Source organism: Triticum aestivum, chromosome 1B (genome assembly GCF_018294505.1).
Source record: "Triticum aestivum cultivar Chinese Spring chromosome 1B, IWGSC CS RefSeq v2.1, whole genome shotgun sequence".
Taxonomy (NCBI): domain Eukaryota; kingdom Viridiplantae; phylum Streptophyta; class Magnoliopsida; order Poales; family Poaceae; genus Triticum; species Triticum aestivum.
The window spans coordinates 143,974,268-144,000,631 of NC_057795.1; the positions used below are offsets into that span (position 1 = coordinate 143,974,268).

General features: G+C 44.7%; 3 protein-coding genes across 4 annotated transcripts in view; 1 reads left to right on the forward strand and 2 right to left on the reverse strand.

The window, feature by feature from the left end:
• The first annotated feature begins 1,737 nt into the window (after positions 1 to 1,737).
• On the forward strand, positions 1,738 to 4,154 carry LOC101290656 (protein O-glucosyltransferase 1). Its single transcript, XM_044533666.1, has 4 exons — positions 1,738 to 2,085; positions 2,305 to 3,096; positions 3,178 to 3,242; positions 3,363 to 4,154. The coding sequence occupies exons 1-4, from the start codon at positions 1,954 to 1,956 to the stop codon at positions 3,829 to 3,831; spliced, it is 1,458 nt and encodes a 485-aa protein (XP_044389601.1). The 5' UTR covers positions 1,738 to 1,953; the 3' UTR covers positions 3,832 to 4,154.
• Positions 4,155 to 9,753: 5,599 nt separating this feature from the next.
• On the reverse strand, positions 9,754 to 15,805 carry LOC123112630 (cullin-1). 2 transcript variants are annotated; one of them, XM_044533678.1, is made up of 18 exons: positions 15,495 to 15,805; positions 15,274 to 15,373; positions 13,970 to 14,155; positions 13,836 to 13,883; positions 13,547 to 13,750; positions 13,371 to 13,448; positions 13,187 to 13,276; positions 13,027 to 13,107; positions 12,876 to 12,938; positions 12,389 to 12,424; positions 12,233 to 12,319; positions 11,997 to 12,146; positions 11,865 to 11,920; positions 11,463 to 11,745; positions 11,158 to 11,301; positions 10,847 to 11,065; positions 10,579 to 10,746; positions 9,754 to 10,082 (listed from the first exon to the last, which is right to left on the reverse strand). In XM_044533678.1, exons 1-18 carry the CDS (start codon positions 15,638 to 15,640, stop codon positions 9,981 to 9,983), a joined length of 2,241 nt encoding a protein of 746 aa, XP_044389613.1. In that variant the 5' UTR covers positions 15,641 to 15,805; the 3' UTR covers positions 9,754 to 9,980. The 2 variants fall into 2 exon arrangements, with proteins under 2 accessions (XP_044389613.1, XP_044389619.1); XM_044533684.1 differs by lacking the exons at positions 9,754 to 10,082; positions 10,579 to 10,746; positions 10,847 to 11,065 and having other exon boundaries at positions 11,268 to 11,345.
• A 6,762-nt stretch (positions 15,806 to 22,567) lies between these two features.
• Positions 22,568 to 26,364, reverse strand: part of LOC123112645 (cullin-1) — a gene marked incomplete at its 5' end in the record, with an annotated part of 6,977 nt that continues 3,180 nt past the window's right edge. The window contains 12 exon segments of the mRNA XM_044533694.1: positions 22,568 to 23,129; positions 23,537 to 23,704; positions 23,788 to 24,006; positions 24,085 to 24,228; positions 24,339 to 24,621; positions 24,731 to 24,786; positions 24,882 to 25,031; positions 25,133 to 25,219; positions 25,310 to 25,345; positions 25,800 to 25,862; positions 25,950 to 26,030; positions 26,114 to 26,203. Of these exon segments, the coding sequence (XP_044389629.1) occupies positions 23,028 to 23,129; positions 23,537 to 23,704; positions 23,788 to 24,006; positions 24,085 to 24,228; positions 24,339 to 24,621; positions 24,731 to 24,786; positions 24,882 to 25,031; positions 25,133 to 25,219; positions 25,310 to 25,345; positions 25,800 to 25,862; positions 25,950 to 26,030; positions 26,114 to 26,203 (1,479 nt within the window). The 3' untranslated portion in view covers positions 22,568 to 23,027.

Genomic DNA, 26,364 nt, shown 5'->3' on the forward strand with positions numbered 1-26,364 from the left:
CAGGAGGGTGCGATTTCAGGCTTGTTAAGGGCATCTACAGGCTTGTTAAGGGCATCTACAACCATATTTGACTAATTTGGCCACTTATACTTCCGCGGACTCATTCAAACAGCATTCGGGTATTTCCACTTTAACCTTCATTTGTGTATGTTGTGTACCTCGAATTATGTGATCAGATGTATATGATTGGTGGGCCACGTCTGACATGGCGGACTGCCCAGACACCCTCGTTTATATCCTCCTATATGGGTTGAGTTTGAGGATTTGAATACGGCCTGAACATATGATAAGAATTTGGGGGGGTCCTATTAGGTGGTCTTTTTCTATTCTCCCGGGCCATGTCTAGACTATCCACATGGACATATGATGATTGTTTGAGGAGTCCGATTGAAGATGCTCTAACAAGTCAAGTTTGATACACAAACAAGTCAATACTAGAGAATGGAAATAAAATACACAAATTTAGGCAAGATAGAAATGCTTAATTTATAGCCTAATTGATAACTATATATTTCAAGTAATCCAATGGAAAACTTCTATTCAATACTTATTCTAGTGTCTATGAAGTATTTGAGTGTTTCTGGTTTACGAAATACTTATATTTTAAAATTGTCTCTCTCTCTATCTCCAATATATCTTCACTCCTCTCTTATATATGTCTGTAACAGAAAATCACATTTAAGTAAATGAATACTCTGGAACTTCTTGAGCTTCTTTGTCTAGGGGCTCTTGTTATGACTCTAAACAAAGAAGCTAAAGATGATGGTCTATAGCGGACTCATATTTGAGGCGCCAGCCGGTTCATCGGGGTGATTGCGTGCTGTTGTTGGGGTACAACAGGATGGTGATCTATAGCAGACTCCTGCAAGTCGGATGCGAGTTTTCCAAACCCAAAATTCATGGTGGGTGCACGTCGAATTTTGTGGACTTGCGCTAGCTAGCAGCGTCTTCTTCCCTAATAATATATGTTCTTGATTGGATGTTTGGTAGGGGCGTAGGGCAATGTTTCCTTGGGAGTCCTTCCTTGGACATTTTCTCAAGGAGAATTAAGCTTAACTCGGGTCTCATGCGAGTTGATTGGTATCTCTGCCCTTAATGTTAGCCTGCCATATTAGGTTCCACAGTTTCCCCCCACCATCAGGAGCTCCACTATGTTGACCCGTATCTGCAACATGATTGCACTCGTTGAATGTCATTCTATATGCACCCCTAACCAAAAAAAAAAAAAAAAAAAACTCTATTCTTCTCATTGTGTCAAGCAATGAGGTCATCCCATGCCAATAATGGAATACACATGATAAGCACAGCATGGGCGTCATGAGGAGTGGATAGCTGGAACAAGACGTTCGGCACCCATTTGAGCCTCGATCTGTTCCCTTTTCCGGATATGATATAGTACTAAGTTGTAGTACATCATGATGATGCAGGGCCCATTAAAACCATTAGAAAACGTATTATTATTTTTGACATGACATTTTGGTATTGATAATAATAAAGAAGGCGGGTACACCATCTCAAAAAAGAAACTACTGATAAAGAAGTTTGGATACCCTTTGGGTGGCCGGGACTCCATCTTCCCCCCTTTTTGTGGCAACCACTCAAGATCGGAGTACCGAAGATTTGGTAATTACAACATGTTTTATATTGATATAAAAAATGATAGTGGCAGTTAATTTAACGTGGTTGGGGCCTAAGACCGGGTAAACCTCACCCTTGTAACAAACTTTCAAAAGAAGAAAACCAGAGAGAAACGTTGGATGGTTGTGGCATGCAGCAGATAGCAGTCGATCGATCGATCGATCGACTTTCAGTTGCACAATTTGAGGGGAGGATGCCAAGAATGGCGCAGGATCTTATCAGTCCACACCTGCACTCGTCACCTCCCACTTCCTCCTCCACTTGCACTCGCACTACGTCCGCTCGTTCCGCCGTCTCCGGCCACCTGCGTGCTCCATGGGCGGCTACACGACGGAGGGCGGCGGCGCCCGTGCCGCCCGCGCCGGACGGTACCCTCCCCTCGCCTCCCTCGTCGTCTCCACCATCGCCGCCTTCTCCGCCGTCATCGTCATCGCCGTCCTCCACTCGGTTCGTCGTGTCCCCGTTGATTCTTCCATTTCTTGGGTTCCCGTCCGGTTCTCTGCGGATCGGGTGGAATTGCGAAGTTCTCTCGATATTGATCACGACGAACAATGCGAATCTCTCTCGCGTGCTTCGTCGACTCGTTTCATGTCGATTGACACCTTTCGTGTATGCATCCACGTCGATGGTGACCATGGTTTCTCGGCGCGGTGATTAATGTTGCAGGCGTACGACGACGCGCTGTCCCGGACGCGGACGCTGCTGGGGCACAACCTGGAGCCGACGCCGTGGCACCCGTTCCCGCACGACAAGGGCCGCCCGCCGCCGCGCGCCGCGCTCCGGTGCGCCTCCTACCTCTCCTGCCTCCCGCCGCTCTCGCAGCCGAAGCCAGCGGCGGCGGCGGCCAACGCGTCGCGGCCGCGGCAGTGCCCGTCCTACTTCGCCGCCATCCGCCGCGACCTGGCGCCCTGGCGGCGGCGCGACGGCGGCGGCGGCGGCATCACGCGCGCGCTCCTCGAGTCGGGCCGCTACCGCGCGTCCATGCGCGTCACCATCACGGGCGGCGGGACGCGGCTGCACGTGGACCTCTACTACGCCTGCGTCCAGAGCCGCGCGCTCTTCACCGTGTGGAGCCTGCTGCAGCTCATGCGGCGGTACCCCGGCCGCGTCCCGGACGTGGACCTCATGTTCGACTGCATGGACCGGCCCGCCATCAACCGCACGGAGCACACCGGCGAGGGCGCGCCGCCGCCGCCTCCCCTGTTCCGCTACTGCACCACCCGCGACCACTTCGACATCCCGTTCCCGGACTGGTCCTTCTGGGGCTGGCCGGAGACGCACATCGAGCCGTGGACCCGGGAGTTCAGGAGCATCAAGCAGGGCTCCAGGCGGGTGAAGTGGCCGGACAGGGTGCCCACGGCGTACTGGAAGGGCAACCCGGACGTGGCGTCGCCACTACGACTCGCTCTGCTCGCCTGCAACGACACCAACCTGTGGCGAGCCGAGATCATGCGCCAAGTAATCCATCGTCCATCTCTATCCATTTGAATGCACGTGTGGCGAGCCGAGATCGAGCTGAACAATCACATTTTCATGCAGAACTGGGAGGAGGAGGCCAAATCCGGGTACCAGAACTCCAAGCTCTCCAGCCAGTGCACGCACCGGTAAACCGCCTTCGTCTTCTAGCTCTGTCCATCCATGGGGGCAATGGCGTGCCGATTCTCGTGCTCCGACCGATGGACCAGCTCACGCTAACGTGTTTATGATGGGCGGGCGCGGCGCAGGTACAAGATCTACGCGGAGGGGTTCGCGTGGTCGGTGAGCCTCAAGTACATCCTGTCGTGCGGGTCCATGGCGCTGCTGATCGACCCGCTGTACCAGGACTTCTTCAGCCGGGGGCTGGAGCCGCGGGTGAACCACTGGCCGGTGAGCACGGTGGGGATGTGCGAGTCCATCCGGGACGCCGTGGAGTGGGGCAACGCGCACCCGGAGGAGGCGGAGCGCGTCGGGAAGCGCGGCCAGCGGCTCATGCAGGAGCTGGGCATGGACACCGTCTACGACTACATGCTGCACCTGCTCACCGAGTACGCCGCGCTGCTCGACTTCCGGCCGGCGCCGCCGCACACGGCACAGGAGGCCTGCGCCGGCTCCGTGCTCTGCCTCGCCGACGACCGCCAGAGGAGGTTCTTGGAGTCCTCCGCCGCGTACCCCGCCACCGCCGGACCGTGCTCCATGCCGCCGTCCGACGGCTGATGATCAAAGCGAATTAAGCCGCACGTAAAGAGATTCGGATCAATGCGGAGTGAAGGTTGAGCATCCGTGCGTCCAGGGCAAAGGTGCATCATGCGCAATGGATTGACTTGTACTCGTAGCCATTATCAGGGATGATGATACGCTCGTGGGCGCGGCGGATTTGGTAGCCTTCATTGGTCTGAGAGTGAGAGGGGGTGGGTCAGGATGGGGCCGGGTAGCGGTAGAGGGATACTAGTGTAGTTCTAATCTGGGCACGTCGCAGTTTTGATGCGGATTAGCTACTGCTGATCAGTCTCTAATAAAAAGAGAGCTTTTCTTATTGACATGCGAGAAAAAAGTGCGAATGCTTTGTGCTTTTCTGAACAAGGTGATTTGATTTATTTTGGTTATTTTTAAAGCAAAACTGAACAATGGTGATTCGTAGGGCCGTTTCGTTGGTGATAATGCAGGGGAGCAGTGCTATCCATACGTAAAAGTTTTACATACTCACTTTTTACGCACGAACGACACTCACCAACGAACAGTTAGCAAAGATCATGGAGTGGTTGCAATGTACAATGGTCGATAAGGTAGTCTTATCTTAAATCTTGCATGTAATTTAAAGATGAGAAAAAGCATGTCTACAATGAATCATCTCTTAGCCTTATCTTGGATAACTAGTTATTCCTAAAAACATGATGAGACATATCTTGCTAAGAGATCATCTCTTGTCTTTTCTTAATTAAGAGAAGACAAGCCTTCTCTTATGATTTCTCTCTCCTCCACCTCATCATTTCTCCTACGTGGCATTGCTAAGATAAAACTATTGTACATGTCCTAAAAATCAACTAGTAGAGTAGTAGTACCTAGTGTTTGCGTAGAAATTTTACGTACTGCTTGGACATGCCAAATGCCTAAAATTTTACGACTAGTTTACAGAAACATTTTACTAATCTTTACACCGAAAAGTTGAGTGCTTGTTTACCGAATATTATATGTTGTGTTTTTTTAACTTATACTCTGTTGCTGCAGCGCATCAGGGTCGCTCTAAAAGATGGTACATGCATCCTAGAAAATTACTGTCTTGTTAGTCTTTGGAAAATATTGTTATACTACAGTACCAATGCATGACATCTAAATTTAGTTGGCGATGTGCAAATGTGTTAGATAATTTATTGTCAGGTTTTCTTGCCAGCACTTGCATTTTATATGTGTATAGCAGCATCTCCATTATCATGCAAAATAGTACTATCAAGTTCAGAGACTTGATCATGGCAGCTAGCAGAACTGTTTGATTTAGTACGCAAGCAAATTCCATTTTCGTAAATGCAAGGGAAGATTCAGATCATGGTGGTGCGCCTTACTAGGCAGATGGGCAGAAATGGCTTTGGTGGAGAGTTGTCATTCTGTTGCGGCTTCTATGGTCTAGTGCCTCATCTTCCTTTTGTGCATTTGTTGGTGCTGTAATGAGTTTGTAGCTCTGCTTATTATTTTGGTTGTCGGACTGTGGAGTAGCTGGTAATCAATGAAAACCCTCCTTTCGAGAAAATCAATTTTTCAAACTTGAGGTTCTCCTTCAAGCTATTTTTCAAACTGCTAAACACGTTATTTTGCCAACAAAATCGTTCACCTTTCACTCTCTTTGATTTTGCAATTATTAGAGCGCTAACACTCATGAATTGGGATCATTTATACGAGAAGGAAACTAGGTAAAGATGTTCAAATTGGGGAAACTAGGTGGAGATTGAGCATCCCTGCGTCCAGGGGAAAGGTGCATGCGCCATGGATAGACTTGTACTACTACTGCGGATTTGCGAGCCTTTTTAGTCTAGGAGTGGGAGGGGATGGGTCAGGATCAATGGGGTGGCGGTAGAGGGATACTAGTGTGGTGGAGTGGCACTAATCTCGGCACATCAAACTTATGATGCGGGTTAGCTATTGACTAATCTCTAATAAAAAGGACCTTTACTTATTGACTTCGAGAGAAAAGTGGAGAAAAAGTTTGAATGCTTTGTGTTTTCTCAACAAGGTGATCTGATTTATTTTGTTTCTTTTTGAAGCAAAATCGAACAAGCAGATTCGTAGGGCCGTTTTGCTGGTAATAATGCAGGGGGAGATTTAGATCATGTTGGTGCGCCTTACTAGGCAGATGGATAGAAATGGCTTTGGTGGAGAGTTGTCATTCTGTCGTGGCTTCCATGGTGTAGTTCCTCATCTTTGTGCATTTGTTGGTGCTGTAATGAGTTTGTAACTCTGGTTTCCACTGTTGGGCTATGCGGAGTAGCTGGTAGTGAATGAAGAACCTCCTTTTAAGAAAATGATTTTTTCGAAGGCGGGGCTCTCCTTCAAAGCTGTTTTTCACCCTCTATTAAATATGTTTGCCATGAAAAACGACCACCTTTAACTCTATTTGATTTTGCAAGTATCGGGGAGCTAACACCCATGAATTCGAATCATTTATATGAGAAGGAAATTAGGTGAAGATTTTAAAAATTGTGGAACCTTTGGTAAAAGAAATGATTGCAGGAACTCACAAACATCACCACCACCCCCCCCAAGCCGTTTTCTTTCTTAACCCTAGCGAGAGCGCACCATGGTGCCACTTCTCTTTTGCTGTCAGATCGCCTCTCCCTCCTCCGCCGACCCTACTTGTGGGGTAGGGGAGGGAGGTCCCGATCTATTAAATGGAGATGTAGTTTCCCTAATTTGAGGGTTTTGGGTAGAGGCCTTGGGCCCCTGAACAAGGTGATTTTCTTATCTTTTTCTTTTGAGAAACAAAACCGAAAAAGGTGATTTGTAAAGTCGTTTCACTGATAATGCAATGAAAGGCATATCAGCAACACTTACTGAGATTTAAACCATAGTCGGTGTGCCTTACTAGGCAGATTTACAAAAATGGCATGGCAAATTTGCAGAAATGGCATGGGCAGGGAGTTGTTACCCGTTTGCGGATTCCATTTTATAGCGACTCATTTTCCTTTTGTGTGTTTGTCAACGTTGCAATGAGTTTGTATGTTGTAGTTATGGTTTCTTATTTCAGTTCCTTGACTATGCAGAGTAGCTGGTAATGCATGAAAAATATTCCTTTCTAAAAAATCAAATTTAGATCACTTCTCCTTTGCTATCCGTCGCTTCAGCACTTCCGGCGGCGGCGGTGTACGACACTCGTCTCTGGCAATGTGTCATTGATGGAGGTGCCAGAGTCCACTCAATAAATAAGTGTTTCTTGGGCGATCTCGATGGCATTGTTCGCGATAGCATCTTTATTTGCATGTAGATTCCTATCGCCCGCTCTAGATTGCGAGGTTAGGGTTTGTAGGGTTAGTTGGCGCGGAGGCATCAGCTTCCCTTCATGGTTGGGACCTCTGACCTCATCCCCACGTTAGTGTGCCTTTTGGTGCCGGCGTGAGGCATGCGTGGTTAAATGGAGGTTTGACTCTTAGATTTGTGACTCTTTGTTGTGACAACTTTTCCACAGTCGTACTTGCCCTCTCTTATTGACGATTTAAGCATGGCTCCGACGTTGGAGCAACTTGAGGCGGCTCGCCATCGATCCATTCCAGATGATGAAGATGACTGGTCCAAGAATTTCAATGTAACCTCTTTATTTTTCAAAGTTTTTCTATTTGGTCACCCGATAATTGTTTTTTAACTCCGCCTACGTTATTTCAACATAGCTGGTTCCAAGTCCAGTAAAGGAGGTGGGTTGTGATAGGCTTGATAAACCAACATACAAATCCAGCCACTCTAGATAGGTGTTTGGTTCTAACCACACCTGAGGCAAGAATATTTTTTTTATGAGCGGTAAAAACCACATGTCATAGACAGGAAAAGTGTGGCAAGATTCCCTTATTCAAAATAAAATGCGGCTAACAATTTGAGCAACTAAAGCAAGGCAGGTGTGACAAGTAAGGCAAAAATAATATGGCAATATATGGCAAAGATAGTCACAATATAAACACCCAAATTCTAGAAAGTGCAACTGCGCTTTTCCGTCATTGCGAGCGCACGTGGTCTTAGCCATCCGATTAAGGAGTCTGAATTAAAGTCAAACCAATTATGCAGCTCACATAGAGGAATTAACGTGCATGAAAAGTACTTACGTACGCCTTTAGCCCGTGATTTCTCAGCAACATCCCACGTGCATGCATTTATTTGGGGTTTCAAAAAAATTAATAATCCGTAACTTCTAATTTGAGCGTCGGAATTCAAATCCGCTTTCATGGTTGTGTTTCTCGCGACGAGTTCTTCAAAACTAGATTCCATATGAGTATGATTCGACGAATTTTTAGTTGGAGCAACTTTGGGTGCTACGGGGACAACTTTAGTGTTATAGGAAAGCAACTTTTTATTAGTGAAAGGTATGACTTCCTATCATTGAAAATCAGTTCAAAGGTGCCTACCATGACTACCAAGTTAACTAGTTTCACCTTTAAGTTTCTACCATAGCTAGAAAGTAGTATTCTACGGTAATTAGTTTCGCCTCCAATTTAATAGCATTGTGGGTAATCTAGTTTCCGAGGTAGGCTAACATTATCTTAAGTTGCCTGCCATGACTAGAGAGTAGTTTAACATCATCCTTAGTTGCGTACAACACTTTTCAGTATGGTAAGCAACTTAGCTTCATAGATAGGCAACTAAGTAACACTGATGGGCAACTTCCAATGTATTATAGGCAACTGAAATAGCAATGAAAGGCAACTAAGTATCACTTGTAGGTAACTTCAGAGTGTTTGTAAGCAACTTAGAGAAAGCAATGATAAGCAACTTTTCACACTATTGTAGGCAACTGAGCAGTAATTGTAGGCACCGATAGGCAACTTCAGAGTGTTTGTAGGCAACTTAGAGAAAACAATGATAAACAACTTCACACTATTGTAGGCAGCTATTCTAGAAAATTAGGCAACTGAGTTGTAATTGTAGGCAACTAATTACAAATAGCAGGCAACTGGGCATACAATAGACAACTGTGCAACAATGATAGGAAAGTTGGGAAAAATCACAGGTACACATAGTGTTGTGAGGTTGCTTGTATGTGGCACTAAATGTGCCTCATGTTTTGTGTTTTTTTTTTCATTTTGACAACCTAATAGGCGGTTCTAATATGCCAAAAAGAAGTTGCTTCCCTATAAAAACAAAGTTGCCTCCATTGCACCTAAAGTTGCTCACAGAAAAAGTTCGACGAAACATATTCATATGGGATCTAATTTTGAAGAACTAGTCGTGAAAAATCCAGCGGTGAAAACGTATCTGAATTTTGGTGCTCAAATCAAAAGTTATGACTTTTAAAAAACTGAACCCCAAATAAGTGTAAGCTACAAAACGAGCGCGGGTATCTTGGCTGATTCACACAAACGAGCGCCGGTGCACTCCCTATCCACGTTCATATAAACAGCCCCTAAATATGCAAGGGTCGATCTCATCTAAATACGGTGACAAGTGAAGGATGAAAAATGGGCAGTATTCTTCGTATTTGACAAAAGATTGCCAAGGATAAGAAAGCTGCTAGGCCTAATAGGTTCCACCAGCTGGAAAGTAGGGTCACTGACGGTTAGTGATTGGAGATGTTATACTTGTCGGAGAAATGATTAGGCAAAGAAGGTTATATGGAAGGACATTGTTACAAGTGCACCTATTGGTAACACAGATTTTGGTCATAGCAAATCAAGAAGGGATTTTAAGCTTCGCTTTGATAATGACAAGGCTAGATAGTAGAGAACACCCATCTAGTGACTTAGTAGTGGTTAATCTTTTTGCTATTGCTCTGAGTAAACTTATAAATTCCGTTCTCCACATCATTCCGATATATCGCAAGCTTTAAAAAGATACCGTGAGCTTTTTCTACCTAACGCAATCATACGTCACAGCCGTGTAGATTTACACTCCAGTAGGAAGTTTCCACACTCTTAACAGCTAGTAGGCAGAAATACGAAAGGCAAGGTATTATCTAAGTCATACTTAAAATGCACTGCATGAGAAGGATAATTCAGTGGTACCGAGGTGCCTCCTCTAATCCTGAGTTGCCTAATAGTGTTTCTGACGAACCATGTACAAAATGAGACCAGCCCGGGAAGATAGCAACCGAAATCCCCAAAATAAGCTGCAACATCGCAGCAAGTCGTTGGAGCGTATCCACCATCAGCAAGCTTGCAACCTACCACCAATACTAATCAAGCCAGATATCTGTATGTGTTGGCGTTGTCCTTGTCCCGCTCCAGGTAATCCCTCGTGATGAGATCTTCAATCCTCTTCTTGATTGCTTTGAAGTCAGGCTGCGGTAGGCACAAAAAATTCAGGTTACAGAACCAAATTCAAGCTAAAAATCTGTCATTTGATAAACTAACCACCTGTCAAAACAAATATGAACAGTCTAGACAAGCATAAACAGCTAAAAATCATTTGAATTGAAGCTAAACATCTGTCAGTTGCTAAACCAACCCATGTATCAAAACAAATATTAACAGTCTACAGAGCATAAACAGCTAGTCAAGTCATTTGCCTACTGGCGTCATACAACTACCCCAAAACATGACATTAGCAACTCCAGTGCAAACATCAGGCTTCACCAGTGTTCAAAATAGGGATCGAAAAAATCATCCAGAACAAAAGGCAAGTGCGACAAAATGGTAATGTTAGTGCGTGCTACGCCAATGAATATGGTAATGTTTGACAGTAACGAGTTATGCAAACGGAAATCGATGATGTTAAATGCGCTTTAGTAGCAAGATGTGCCAAACTCCCAGTGACCAAGTATGTAGAGAACAGTACCTTGAACATGCGGCTGAGCTGCTCCACACATTCTGCAACTAGCTGCGTATGGGCCATAACTTTGCGACTTTTCATGATCCGCACAATTGATGCATCAATTGCATACCTCCGGTCCTTGTCAACATCCTCAACAACCTTTTTCTTCTCATCAACAGGAGGGAGGGGTATCTACAAGTTATGCGAATATGCAATCAGAAAGAATAACATGGATAGCTATACTCTATTAAGTATGGCACCAAACAAATCAAATAAGAGAACCAGAAAATACCTTGATCCTCCTCATCCTGTCAGTAAATTTCGAATTGAACTCAAAAGAATCATTGGGCGAAATAGTTCTACCAGCTGGTTCTTTGCTAAGAATCTTGTATTTCGCGCAAGAGAGAGAATGGAGCAAACGGACAACATCATCATCTGACAGGTTCAGCTGTGTTACAATCTCAGAGTAACTAAGCTTAGTAGATCCATTGAACAACAACAGCAACGCAGCCTGCAAAAACAATAAGCATGTAAAAAAATAATCACAGATGACAGATTACAAGTACACATTTGTCAAAGTGAATACAGTTTAATCTAAGTTACCTGATATGTTGTAACAATGAGCTCTATAGTTTTAGCATCAAATTTTGCACTGATATTGCAGGTTCCCAAGGAGTATATCCAGGTAAGCTTCCTGTGCTTTGTTCTTGTTGCGTAGAACTCCTTAGAAACCTCCACACATTTCACCTGACATAAATTGAGAAGTGTAGATAAATTTCCATTTCAAAAAACTGCAAAAACAGGAAAATTTTAATCAAAATGAATCAATGCGATTTGATATCTGTGTTTCATGTTCCGAGATAGAAATGAACTCATGCTCCTTATTTCCCAAGAAAAAGTTAACTTACCATCTCGAAGGGAAGGTTTATGTCAAAAGTTTTGTAGGTTGGCCAGAATCCTGTTGTCAAGACAGTGACAGCCAAGTCTACCCCAGGATTTGACTCCGGATGATCAGCTACAAACTCTTCAAACTTAGTTTGATGATCTCTTGCAACCGTAAGGTCAGTAACCATGCCTTCCATTTTTGAAGTAAACTGCCCGCCACACTGCTGCTTGAGCTTTGTCAGGATGCTTCTTTCATGTTCATCATTGGCGCTCTTGTCAAAAAGCAATCTCCTTGCAAGTTTTTTCCTGTAAAATTGATCGAGCATTTCAATACAAATACAAAGCTCCAAATCATGACCAACTATTCAGCTGTGGAGGTTAAATAGGAAAAAAAAAGATATCATTCTAGGTTTACAAGTAGTTACCTGTAGAACTCAGCAAAGAGATCTTTATCACTAATGTACGCGAGCAACCGCACCACCTGAAAGTTATTCACTGACAAACTTGAGTTCCTTGCTCTAAATTGATGACATCAGCAAATGTGAAGGCAACTGTACCTTCTCAAGAGCATCCTCAATGGCTTCATCGCTGAGCTTCTCACTGCAGCCTTTCTTCAAAATGTTGTCACAGAATGTGGCAAGTAATTCAGCACTGGAACTGCCAGAGACACCCTTATTGCAGAAGACCTCAAAGGCTTCTTTAAGTGCCTGAACAAAGAGAAGTTTGGGAATGAGGCAGCAATCCCAATTTATAGTGAAAGCAAAGTGGAATACAAATGTATCGACCGGCAGACCTTGTGAAAGAGTGTATGGCCCTGAAAACAATCTGTCACATATGCTACATACTTGTCATGCAGCTCAATGATTTTCCAGACAAAAACCTGAAAGGCAAATAACAAGCATTAGGTAACAGATGTCAATTACAAGAGCAGTAAAATCAAGTTACACACCTGTTCCTGCATGCCAACCATCTCCTTCTTCTCTGGCTGTACAAACAATATTGTCAGAATATGTATTCGCAGGAAAAGAAAAAAAAATGTAACAACACAAAGATGAACCACTAGTTGGCAGGAGGAGCTCATTAATGTAACAACACAAAGATGAATCACTAGTTGGCAGGAGGAGCTCATTAATCTTTTTAATTCAGCAGACTAGCAGCAATATAGAAAGCCAATTGGCAAGTTGCAATAGTCAGGTGTAAGCAGTATCAAGAATATTTAATGTGGAATAGCTTCATCGACACTTGAATGATGTATTACTCCCTCTGTCCCATAATATAAGACGTTATTACAACCACATATTGGTTGTAATTTGTCATAACATCGTAAACTATCTAAACAAATTGAAAGAGTGTCTTCTTGAAAATTCAACTGTCTAATCAAATTGAACCACAAGCAAGTGTACAAATGATGCAATGGTTAAAGTTAAAGACTGCACCTTCTTGTTATTAGCAGAATCTTCTGCTTGCTTGACCAAAGCTGTACCCTCGTTCGTAACATGCTGCAAAGATGTACAGTTCAATCACAATTTAGAACTAATTGCGAGGAGTAGAAAGGAGAACTGAGAATTTGAGAACTAAAGACAATACCGTTTTAAACATGTTAGAAATAGGTTCCAGACCGCGGGTGATTTTTGAGAAGAGTCTGTACATCCTTGAAAGATCCTCAACCTGTAGCAAACAATTAATAAGTGGGCAATTCTGTTGATGAACATACACTGTCAAGAAATGTGCCTCCTTCTGATCAAACCTTGTCATCCCGAAGCAATGCAAAACATCCAGAATGCTCCTTCTCCAGAAGTTGTGTTGCATAACTGGCAAGCAACTCATTTTGCACTTTCTGTAAAATCAGGAAGCACAAATTAAATACAAACATATCACAGACTGCATAATTTGCATCATTCCTCAAAGACCCTCACAAACTTTCAACATACCTCCAGCAACTTCGGCTCACTGTTAATATGCAAGTAGTGACCAACTCGCTCCTTCTCTCTTTTCAGGCACTCTTCAGCCTAATAAAAGAGGCATCCAGCAATCAATTACATAAAAACAAAAATACCAGGCATAGGTAAATATGTAAGCAGTCACAAAGGCCTTATATAGATGGTACCTTTATCATGTAATCAGGACAAGAATCCTCAACAATCCAGCTTTGAGCTTTGACAGAGTAGTAATCTGTAGTATCCTTAAGCAAGAAATCTTCGAAGTCATTCTCGTAACAATCCATATTACCTAACCCAATTTCAACGAATATATCCAAGACGTTCTTCAGCAAGGCCCTGTCAATTTGTTCACCTTCACGCTCTTGATCGATCTGTTTAAGAAAGGTGCCACAACACTCAGTTATATATGTACAGAAATTGTTGGATACAAGTTCATAGAGAGATGCAAAGACTCACCAGAGCTATCACCGCATCTTTTACCTTCCCTTTGATCTCTTGAAATATCTATTACCATGAGTTGACAGATTAGAACAGAAAAAAACACTAAATAAGGCATATAACGAGAACAGGAACTAGAAAATGGTAATTACCAGGTCACGGAAGCAAATAAGCCCAACATCTCTAAGTGCAGTAAGCGACCTCCGTGTGATGAAGTACCGGTCAAGATAATGGAAAAAGCGTGAAAGCCACCTAACCATAACTTTATGGTTCGACCACCTTTGTACCAGCTCCCTGAGCATAAACTCATCATGCTTCTCTTTTAATGATGGCAATACCTACAGTAATTGAGTATAAATAAAAAGTGAGCAAACAAATAAACCACAGGATGATTATAGAACAAACCGTAAGATGTGTGTTGTGTGAGTCCTGTCACAAATTCAGAACATAACTACCACCCTGGATTCCTAGTCCCCCTTCATCCCATCACATCACACATTACAAAAGGGGTTACTAGGAGGATATCCAATTAGACAACAAGGGGAATGGACAAAGAAAGATTACAAGTTACATAAAGCAACATGCATCACCAAATACCAGACTAAATATGGTGAAGAAACTATACACTCATGACAATGACATAAATATCCAGAAATTTATACCAGGAAATAGTGTTAACAAGATATCTAAATTCAGCGGAACAAATTAATTCAGTCACACAAACAGAGTCTCTATAGGATAACAATCTACTAGAATAAATGAACTCAACATTCATATAACGAGGCCAGAAGAGTGACCCTAACACAGTGAGTTATTCGTCAAGACAATTTTAGTGATAGAAAATGTTTCATCGAATTAGGATGATGGACGTTAGTTAGAAGAGCAATAATTTTTAACCAGATGCAAACATGATAAGTACTCTTAATCTCAAGAATAACCACAGAAAACACTGAGAACAGTTCTAAAATGCAGGATTCACTTTTCCAGCTCCGTGATGACATTTGTTTGTATAGCAGCTTGGACCCCAGAAAGATGGGAGCACAAATAAACTGACCTAAAAACACATTGTCAAGTAAAAGCAAACTCACTGATGCATTTATGTGAAGGGCTGTTTGACTGGGATACCGGAATTCTAAGAGGAAGGTTTGTTTCAAATTGTGCAGGAACAAAATATGTAAACAGGATCTTATTATGTGTGCTAGTAAATACTAGTAAGATAGAATGTAATCATTTGCATCCAGTAAGACAACTCCCCTCCGGCTACACCTCAACCCCCAAAAAAAACACGCATGAAAATCCATGGGTGGTGCATGTTCGGAACCAAAACACAATCAGACTCGTCTTGATTCATTGGACCAGAGAACCAACAGCACAGGCACACACACGCACAAAACAGGGAACAATCTGAACACGACACGGCATGTACGCATAAGCTAGAGCAGGCGAATCAGCTCACCGTGGCCCGGATGTACTCCTCGAAGGCCTCGCGGTACTTGTCATAGAGCTGCTGCGAGTAGTCGTGCGGGGGTTTCTGCGTGCACATGTTGTATATCGTCCTGCGCGACAAGGGAGAGACAAGCAGGGAGGGGCGGGGAAACCCTAGATCAGCACCGGATCAGATCGAATCGGGCCCGGCCTGGCCACGGCCGGAGGTAAGAGGGGACGGGAGCGACTTACGTGTAGAGCATCATGTAGTCCTCGGAGCTGAACTGCGGCTCTGGCTTGCCCTCGAGGATGTTGATGAGCTTGGTGATGCCCCGCTGCATGAACGCCCACCCATCCTCCAGATCGATCGTCTTGCGGTCCTGCCCGTGGCCCGCCATCGCCGCCGTAGCCGCCGGTTTCCGCCCCCCGACGGCGGCCGCAAACCCTAGAGGAGGAGGCTGGGTTCTGTTGCGCCCGTCGCCGCGTGGGGTTTGGGGAGGAGAGAGATGAGGGGTGGGAGAGACGGGGCGGACGGCTTATGAGGAGGGGAATCCCGTCGCAACCAAGGACGTTCTTCTTCTCAACCAAGGACGTTTTGATTGGAGGAAGGTTCGCTTCCGCTCCCGCGGGCCGCGTGGGCCGTACGATCGGGGGATGACGGCTGGGATGAGGCGTGTGCGAGGGGATCGTGTCGCTGTTATCTAGCCACGGGTGTAGGTCGGTTCGGCACATGATTACGACTGCGTTGAGTTGAACACATATGCTTAGTATATTAGCTCATCTCTGACTGGCCGGTGGGACATGCTCAGAACCATAATCTACCTCTCCATTGTGTTTTTTATTATGGAAATATTAGCCGATGTGAATCTTTAAACTCAAATCTCGATCAAAAACTGACCACATCTCTCTCTCCCCCCAAAATTGTTGTTGTATTTAATGCACACCATTCAAAAGAGGAAACGGTTCGTTTCAGCCGGCGGATCACACCAATTTGTCCGCCGCATCCCGCAGAAGCCACGTGTCCCATCATACGCACGCGGCAATCGGATCTTACCTTTTCCTCGGTTGTCGGTTCCTCAGCAATTGTTTCTCGCCAATTCTTCTTCCTCACACATCCCGCGCAGCACTCTCCTTCTCCACCAGCCATCTTTCCCGGTCCAAGCTCTCTCTTCCCCATGACTCATCTTACATGGAGAGCCCCCCACCTACCAATCCTCTACCCCTCGCTCATCTCCCGTCTTCGCAGCCATCCCACATCAAGGGCGGGCAGCGGCTGCTGCACGACCATTGATTTGGTGGTGCTGTCGTGCTCCCATGAGATGCTGCTTGAGCCAAGTTCGAGGTGTTGCAGCAGCCCTGGCCTCCGAACAACAAGCTTGAGGTGCTGCTGACAACTTCAACAACGTTTCTGCAACTTCAACTTCGTTGCAATTTTTTCTGCAACCTCACCCGTGTTGCAAAATTTTCTTCCGCAACAATATGTATATTGCAAAAAAAAACTAAAAACAAGAAGAAGAAAATCTGCAACATCACCCCTGTTGCAAAAAATAATCTGCAACAAGATCTCTGTAGTAAAAAATCCTGCAACATGACCTCTGTTGCAAAAGATTCTGCAACAAGACCTCTGTTGCAATAATGGTGGCATCGGTCGGCCGCTTGATGTGCCAGATCTGATGACTCGCGAACCGGATCAGTCGGTGGAGGCGTAGCATGCCCCACCAAACAATTATTGAAGGAAATATGCCCTAGAGGCAATAATAAAGTTATTATTTATTTCCTCATATCATGATAAATGTTTATTATTCATGCTAGAATTGTATTAACCGGAAACATGATACATGTGTGAATACATAGACAAACATATAGTCACTAGTATGCCTCTACTTGACTAGCTCATTAATCAAAGATGGTTATGTTTCCTAACCATAGACCTGTGTTGTCATTTGATTAATGGGATCACATCATTAGAAGAATGATGTGATTGACATGATCCATTTCGTTAGCCTAGCACTTGATCGTTTAGTATGCTGCTATTGCTTTCTTCATGACTTATACATGTTCCTGTAACTATGAGAAATATGCAACTCCCGTTTACCGGAGGAACACTTTGGGTACTACCAAACGTCACAACGTAACTGGGTGATTATAAAGGAGTACTACAAGTGTCTCCAAAGGTACATGTTGAGTTGGCGTATTTCGAGATTAGGTTTTGTCACTCCGATTGTCGGAGAGGTATCTCTGGGCCCTCTCGGTAATGCACATCATTACAAGCCTTGCAAGCAATGTGACCAAATGAGTTGGTTACGGGATGATGCATTACGGAACGAGTAAAGAGACTTGCCGGTAACGAGATTGAACTGGGTATTGGATACCGACGATCAAATCTCGGGCAAGTAACATACCGATGACAAAGGGAACAACGTATGTTGTTATGCGGTTTGACCGATAAAGATCTTCGTAGAATATGTAGGAACCAGTATGGGCATCCAGGTCCCGCTATTGGTTATTGACCGAGAATGGTTCTAGGTCATGTCTACATAGTTCTCGAACCCGTAGGGTCCGCACGCTTAAAGTTACGATGACAGTTTTATTATGAGTTTATAAGTTTTGATGTACCGAAGTTTGTTCGGAGTCCCGGATGTGATCACGGACATGACGAGGAGTCTCGAAATGGTCGAGACATAAAGATTGATATATTGGACGACTATATTCGGACACCGGAAGTGTTTCGGGTGATTTCGGAGAAAACCGGAGTGCCGAAGGGTTACCGGAACCCCCCCGGAGAGTTAATGGGCCACATGGGCCTTGGTGGGAAGAGAGAGGGGCGGCCAGGAAGGGCTGCGCGCCCCCTCTCCCTCTGGTCCGAATTGGACTAGGAGGGGGGGGGGGGCGGCGCCCCCCTCTTTCCTTCCCCTCCTCTCCCCCTTCCTTCCCCTCCTAGTAGGAGTAGGAAAGGAGGAGTCCTACTCCTACTAGGAGGAGGACTCCTCCTCCTGGCGCGCCCAACAAGGGCCGGCCGGTCTCCCCCCTCCCTCCTTTATATACGGGAGCAGGGGGCATCCCATAGACACACAAGTTGATATACGGATCGTTCCTTAGCCGTGTGCGGTGCCCCCCTCCTCCATATTCCATCTCGGTCATATCATCGCGGAGTTTAGGCGAAGCCCTGCGCCGGTAGAGCATCATCATCGTCACCATGCCGTCGTGCTGACGGAACTCATCCCTGAAGCTTTGCTGGATCGGAGCCCGGGGATCGTCATCGAGCTGAACGTGTGCTGAACTCGGAGGTGCCGTACGTTCGGTGCTTGGATCGATCGGATCGTGAAGACGTACGACTACATCAACCGCGTTGTCATAACGCTTCCGCTTACGGTCTACGAGGGTACGTGGACAACACTCTCCCCTCTCGTTGCTATACCATCACCATGATCTTGCATGTACGTAGGAAAATTTTGAAATTACTACGTTCCCCAACAATTATATCTTCAAAACAAACCTGCAGTACGTGGCGTCTCAATCATCATGTGTTATTCCTGTATTTTGTGTTTTTGTGATCTACGTAGTTCAAATACACTTGAAACCGTTTTTAGGTCTCTGGATAATTTCAAGCTAATCTCTCAAGATTGAATCGTAATTATATAAACAAGCTATCGCGAGCTGAATACACAAGACTCACACAACCAGAAAACCAGCCAGTCGCTGCCTAAAAAGTCTAGGGTTTTCTGCCTCCCATCGGCGCCGGTGTCGGTCCATCCCGTCTCCGGTGTCCTGAGGGCCATGGAGGCGGAGTGGATCTCGGCCCTTGCCAGTGGGAGGGCTCCGTTTTTAGATATTTCGAGTTTTGTTAGGGTTTGTGTCCTGCTCAGGAAGGCGAGACGGCGGCGGCTTCCTGAAGATGGAATAAAGGTCTCCCCTCTAGCCCCCGTTTCGGTGATGCGTCTAGCATCATCGATGGACGTGTGGAGGTGCGTCTCCGTCGGATCTGTCTTTGGTGGATTTGCTCGGATTTGTTCGTCGTTCGTCTTTGTTCGTGTGTCTTCAGGTTGAATCCCTTTTATCTACACTCTTCATCCGCGGCGTTTGCTGTTTTGGTGTGTTGGTTCTATGGGGTCTTAGCACGACGACTTCCCGACTGTCTACTACAACAAGGTTTGCCCCGCTCCGGCGAGGGAAGGGCGATGACAGCGGCGCGCCTTCGGCTCGCTTCAGTGCTTGTAGTCGTCGCTAGGTGGTCTACGGATCTGGATGTAATTTTTATTATTCCTAGTGTTCGTTGTACTACCATGATTGAAGATGAATAGATTGGAAGTTTTCCACACAAAAAAGAAGGGATAAGTATATTTTTCGTCCTTGGACTCTTGTCAAAGTTTACAAATTGTCCCTCAACTCCAAAACCACTAAAAGTTAGTCCCTCGACTAATAAAACGGGATATTTTTCATCCTTTTTAAAGCTTTGGGTTGTTTTAGTCTGACGTGGATACCTGGGTTTGACAAATGCTGCTGATGTGGCCCCGTTTTAGTCTGGAGGTCAAAACCGGCAGCTAAGTAAACCGGTCGGCCCACCTGACAGTGGTCGGTCAACACGCGATGGTGTGCGCACGGGACAGGGCCAGGGCGCGGCGGGTGCTCGCTCGGAGCACGGCCGGGCACGGGGGAGCGGACGAGGAGGACGCGCATGGGGCTGTAGGAGGGTGCACAAGCGAGGATGCGACCTTGGGCATACGCGGCCGTGGTGTAGGAGGCCGGCCGAGTTCGCGGCCATGGCGCACAGTGGCGTCGGCTCGAGGGGGCATGGCTAGGCGCCATGGGCACCTCTGCCCTCCTGAGCTTGGTGCATGCCATGGACGTGGGGGATCTATGAGGTCGCTGAATCGAAGCGGCAGAGCCTCAATCGTTGGTGCCCTTGTCATCTTCTCCGCCTCTGGTGACCAGCCGCCGCGCCCCGCTCTCCTCCATCGAGCCTCCTTGACATCTCCGACTCTCCTTCGGGCCCCGGTGTGCTGCTCATCATCATTCCGTAGGAAACCATCACTGAGCGCCGCTCGATGCTGCCGCCCCTGCTCGCGGTAGTCCACTCTTTGCCGCCGACCGCTGCCACCACATGCTCTCCGCCGCAACATCACTCCTGGTGCCCGCAAGCTCGTGCAGGTGATCCGGGCTGCCGGCTGGAGCTCCTGGTGAGCGGCGGAGCGGGCTCGGCCGCGTGCTGCAGGGAGGGGAGGAAGGAGAAACGAGAATGCAGGGGGGCAGCGGGCGGCCGCAGCCATCCAAGCGTGGTGCCCACCACGTACATCACCACCGATGCGGCCACCTTTCGCCTCACGGTGCAGCGTGTCACCAGCGCCAAGGCCGAGTGGCAGGTCGGCAACGACGCTGGCATCGGTTTCCTCCTGCTGCCCTTCGATTTTGAGCACTTGCTACCGACTACCGTCAAACCCCGCGGCAGCCGCGGCCCAAGTCGCCGTGTACGCCCTTCTGCATCCACTGGCGGAGCAGTCGTGCTTCGCGACGCTGCTGGACTCCTCGAACGCCATCTGTGACAATAACTAGGTGACCTGGATCGAAACTGAAGCTGCATGGCCCTGCGCCATATTGCCCTTCATTCTCTTTGACGGGAGGTCCTTTAGTCACTTAACTGACTGACGTGATTGTCAAATCCAGGCCATGTGGCCGGTATTAGTCAAAACCGGTGTCCATGTCAGACTAAAACCACCTGAAGCATTATCAAGGACGAAAAAAAAAATCCGGTTTTAATAGTTGAGGGACTGAGTTTTGATGGTTTTGGAGTTGAGGGATGATTTGTAAAATTTCGCAAGAGTTCGAGGACGAAAAATATACTTATCCCCCAAAAAAATCATAATTATATTATGTCATGTGGTTTTTTCCCCAAATATTAGATCATGTGGCTGTAGCATACGTGAGAATCAAAAGTGATGGTTGAGACTTTGCCCATTGGTCTTCACATTATTGTGTTGTTCAAGCATGTCGCACTTAGGCCAATCCTGGTGATCATTTCTTATTAATCGTATGTAATCTTGTAATGTCAGACATATGCTTGCAATCTCAATGTATCTTAATCATATAGACAAGTATTCAATAAGTGCATCTCATTTTCATAAGACTAGGGCACTTCTAATGCATTTTATCTTAAAGCTATATCATATGTACTCTCTCTCCATTTTTGTACACAAGACCACTTCATATTTTTATGTCACTAGATGCACATTTCAATGAACTTTTTGATGATACAGTTTTGATGACATATAACACATTGTTTGTTGACTAAAATTATAGTCAAAGTTTGACACGAAAAACAAAGTGGTCTGGTATACAAAAACGAGTATTTAGATATAGCTCCTTCAATTAATTGTACTATCTTATTGTTGCATCTAAGCAATCTCTCGTTTAATGTATTTTGTGAGAGAAAAAGTGTGAGTTGTTTTGGTTTTTGATGCCAAGAGTTATATCTAGACTAAAATTTGATTTTGAATGAGATGAACAATAAGAATTAAACGAACATCTACATCATACATATATGACTCAAAACTATAGTTTATCTTGGAGAAAAAGTAAACGCTGTCATCTTGGAGCACCAGGTCTTCTACCACTGGTCATCCTTGTGCTCACCCAATGTCACCGGACCTAGTACTAAAATCCAAACGCCCTCTCACATGCATTATTTTTATTTATTTAAAAAAGATCCAAGTCTATTATGAAATTTCACCAGAAGTACAAAGCACCAAAAACATAATAAAAAGGCTTTTGGACCATAGAACGATCACTACCACCGCCAAAACGAGTCACCAATGCGTCACTATCACGGCCCCCTATCAGCCAAACTAGCCTTATCGATCACAGCCAGGAAATCTTCATGCATTGTAACTAAGGAACCACATTATAGATTCCCCTATCAGCCAGACTAGCCTTATCGATCACAGCCAGAAAATCTTCATGCATTGTAACTAAGGAACCACATTATAGATTGTTGTTGTTGAACCCTTGAATCGATATGAAGCACCTAGCATCATACCACCATGGCCCAATACAGTAAGAAACGCTAACCTCACTACCCAAAAGACAACATGAATCTACGGCAGAGCTTTATTGAATCCATCGAGACAAAAACACTCGAGAACAAACAAACTCAAAAAGGATCAGAGCACGGAAGACCAGCTCGAATCCACGGGCTCACTAGTAGAGTCCTCAAAACTCGTAAAGGAACCTCAAATCCAATTTGTTCCAGAAGGCGTTGTAGTTTCCCCTGTCGACATGCACTGTAACCGTCAGGTTCAAATGGGCCTCGAGGAAATTTTACATGATCCCAGTTTTGACATCTATCATCATCTCTTTATATGAAATCCTTGTGAAGTCACAATACAATCTCTTGCCGCTGCTAGAGAAATTACACCGCCGAAGGTGGTCTAGCAAGAGATACATTCCTTTGAATTATCTTTGTGTCGCAAGGATATATTACAGGGAAACTATATTGATAATACAATCGAAAAAACTGAACACAACAACCAGCAGGAGTGTACAACATTTACCAAGGCCTGCCCCAACGAACCACCTTCTCTTACCAGGGCAGTTCTATCATACAGGTAGGGCCAAGGAACTGGATCTGACAACCTTCATGTACAAATGACAGATGTCAGTGCCGCCACCAGGGTATCCATCTGGACAAGCCAATGTGGTGTGCCATGGCACAAAATATAGCATCCTTAAATAGCAGTAGCTTGGTAGGCATACACGCCAGATGTTACCGAACCCAGCATGGAGAACCGATGATCAAGCCAAGTATCGGTAGACGTTCGGGTTCTCCTTGTCCCTCTCCAGGTAATCCCTGGTTATAAGATCCTCAATGCGCTTCTTAATTGCTTTGAAGTCGGGCTGAAGGGATAAAACGAGCATCCATGATCAGGTCAAGGAATCAAAGGAAATTCTACATAAAATGTACTAGCTTCAACGGTTGTTAAATATTGCAGTCTGGAATATCCATAGTTCCCAAGAAAGAAATTAAGATATTGGGCAACATCTGGATGCATTGTGTATGGTTTAAAGTATACTGTATGATTTAAATTTAATTAGTAAATATAGCTATATATTTCTCATTAGCACTAATGTGAGGATGCAAGCCTGAGGACTCAACAAGCTACATGACAAAAGAAATATGGCTTGAATTTGACATACTAGCCATGTAAACACATTTGTCACTGGTCCTACAAAGGCAAGATCAAATGGACACAACCACATTTACCATTAGCACAAGCTAACAGCACTTGAAGAATGTTTCATACCTTGAACATGCGACCAAGTTGCTCCACACACTCCATTACTAGTGTCTGGTGACCTAAGACTTTCCGGCTCTTCATAATACGAACAATGGATGCATCAATTGCGTATCTTCGATCCTTGTCAACATCTTCAACTACCTTCTTTTTCTCATCAACTGGAGGCAGAGGTATCTGCGGACAGAAATAACAAGCAAGGATTACATCCAACCGTAACAAAATAGAGGAAGCAAGAAAAAGAATACAACCAAAAATACCTTAATTCTCCTCATCTTGTCAGTAAATTTTGAATTAAATTCAAATACATCATTAGGAGAAATAGATCTGTTACTTGGTTCTTTAGTAAGAATCTTGTATTTCGCACAAGAGAGAGAATGGAGCAACCTCACTACATCGTCATCTGACAGGTTCAGTTGCGTTACTATCTCAGAGTAACTAAGTTTATCAGCTCCATTGAACAATAGCAACAATGCAGCCTGACAAAGAGTCCGAAAGAAACCATTAGTCTGTGGCACCTGAAATAAAAGCAAGACCATGTACGTGTTTATGCTTACCTGGTAAGTTGTAACAATGAGCTCGATAGTCTTGGCCTCAAACTTTGCGGTGATATGGCAGATTCCCAAGGAATATATCCATGTAAGTTTTCTATGCTTAGTTCTTGTTTGATAAAACTCTTTGAAAACCTCCACACATCTCACCTATTTTTTTGGGAGTTGTCAATGTTAATAATCTTACAGAAAGTAAGGCCATAAAATAGTTAAGACCTCAGTTTGCAGAAGTGGAGAGCGCAAGAAAACAGTAAATTTACCATCTCAGCAGGAAGGTTTATATCGAATGATTTATAAGTTGGCCAAAATCCTGTTGTCAGAACAGTAACTGCCAAGTCTATCCCAGGATTCAATTCAGGGTGTGTGCTTATGAACTCTTCAAACTTAGTTTGATGATCCCTTGCAACAGTAAGGTCAGTGACCATGCCCTCCATTTTTGAAGTAAATTGGCCACCACACTGTTGTTTTAGCTTGGTCAGAATGCTTCTTTCGTGCTCATCATTAGCACTCTTGTCAAATAGCAATCTCCTAGCCAGCTTCTTCCTGCCATCATCACCATGAAACATCAGGCCCAGAGTGAAATCAATGGAATTCCTTATCTTCTTGAGCTTACAAGGCATTAAAGTTATTGTACAATGTTACAAACGATTACCTGTAAAACTCAGCAAAAAGGTCCTTATCACTGATGTAGGCGAGTAATCTCACTACCTGATGAATGGCCAGTTCCAGATTAACACCCGAAAGATAAAAATGCACTAATGTCTGCAAGTAAAAGAGAACACATAACAGATTGACGCATGTACCTTCTCCAGGGTATCCTCAATAGCTTCATCACTGAGTTTTTCACTGCCGCCTTTCTTTAAAATATTATCACAGAAGGTGGCAAGCAATTCAGCACTTGAACTACCAGAGACACCTTTGTTGCAGAACACTTCAAAAGCCTCTTTAAGCGCCTGTGCAAAGGAATAGGAAACAAAGATCAGAGAGTGTTCCTGTTTATTTTATTGCAAAAGATGAATCATGGAGAAACAAATAAACATATAATCTGACAAACCTTATGGAAGAGGGTATGCCCCTGGAAACAGTCAGTGACGTATGCTACATACTTGTCATGGAGCTCAATGATTTTCCGGACAAAAACCTAAAACCAGAAATTCTCAGATGGTGATAAATGTCGCAACTGAAGTTACAAAAAGTTAGGTTGACAGCAATATAGTCTGAATGTACACACCTGTTCCTGCAAACCAACAATGTCCTTCTTCTCTGGCTGTAAGAATAATTAATTATTAGATGTTCACTTCAAGATGACGAATAAAGAAATTACTTGAAAAGCCAAGTCTGAAGCACAGAGACAACTACTAGACAGAGCAAAATAAAGCATCGACAAGAAACCAAAACGGCACATACTGTAACAACCAATTTCTAGGCACTATCTGACAAGGAACCCAACTGGTCCTTTCCTCCAACAATCACTTGTACAAGCAGGGGCCGCATGAGGCAGGTACAATCAGGGAAGAGGGGAGGTACAAGAGGAAAAATGAAAGAGTTCAACCCAGCCCAGATAAATAACGGGCTCTAGCATGCAAGGCTAAATTAATGGACTGGGTGTTGCACGTGGTACAAGTGAGCTTAAGAATAAAAATACATTGAGATCCACAGAAACTGTGAAGTTATAGTGACAATTCCTCAAAAAAAAAGTTATAGTGACAATAAATGTGCACCTTCTTATTACTAGCAGCATCTTCTGCTTGTTTCACCAATGCTGTCCCTTCGTTGGTAACATGCTGCAGAATAACATCACTTAAATACAATGTCCAAAACTCCAAATTGTTCTATGGAGCAACTAAAGCATGCTTTGCATAAGCAGATACCTGCTTAAAAATTTGAGAAACAGGTTCTAGGCCACGAGTTATTCTAGAAAAGAGCCTGTACATCCTTGAGAGATCCTCAACCTACAACAACAGATGTAAACAGTCAATATACTTGATGTTCCCGATTATTATTACTCTTCAGGGATATGACTCTCTGGTCATACCTTGTCATCACGAAGTAATGCATGGCATCCAGAATGCTCCTTCTCCAAAAGTTGGCTTGCATACTGCGTTAACAACTCATGTTGCACTTTCTGAAACAATCCATGAATTATGTTAATGTTAAGTTAACTGATATGTTAAAGAGAGGGAAATCATGACAAATGTTCTCTCAGGAAGACCAACTAGATACTAATTTGTGTAATACACATCCAGCATGTAGCATTTTCAAATCACCAAAAACAGCGGGCGAGCA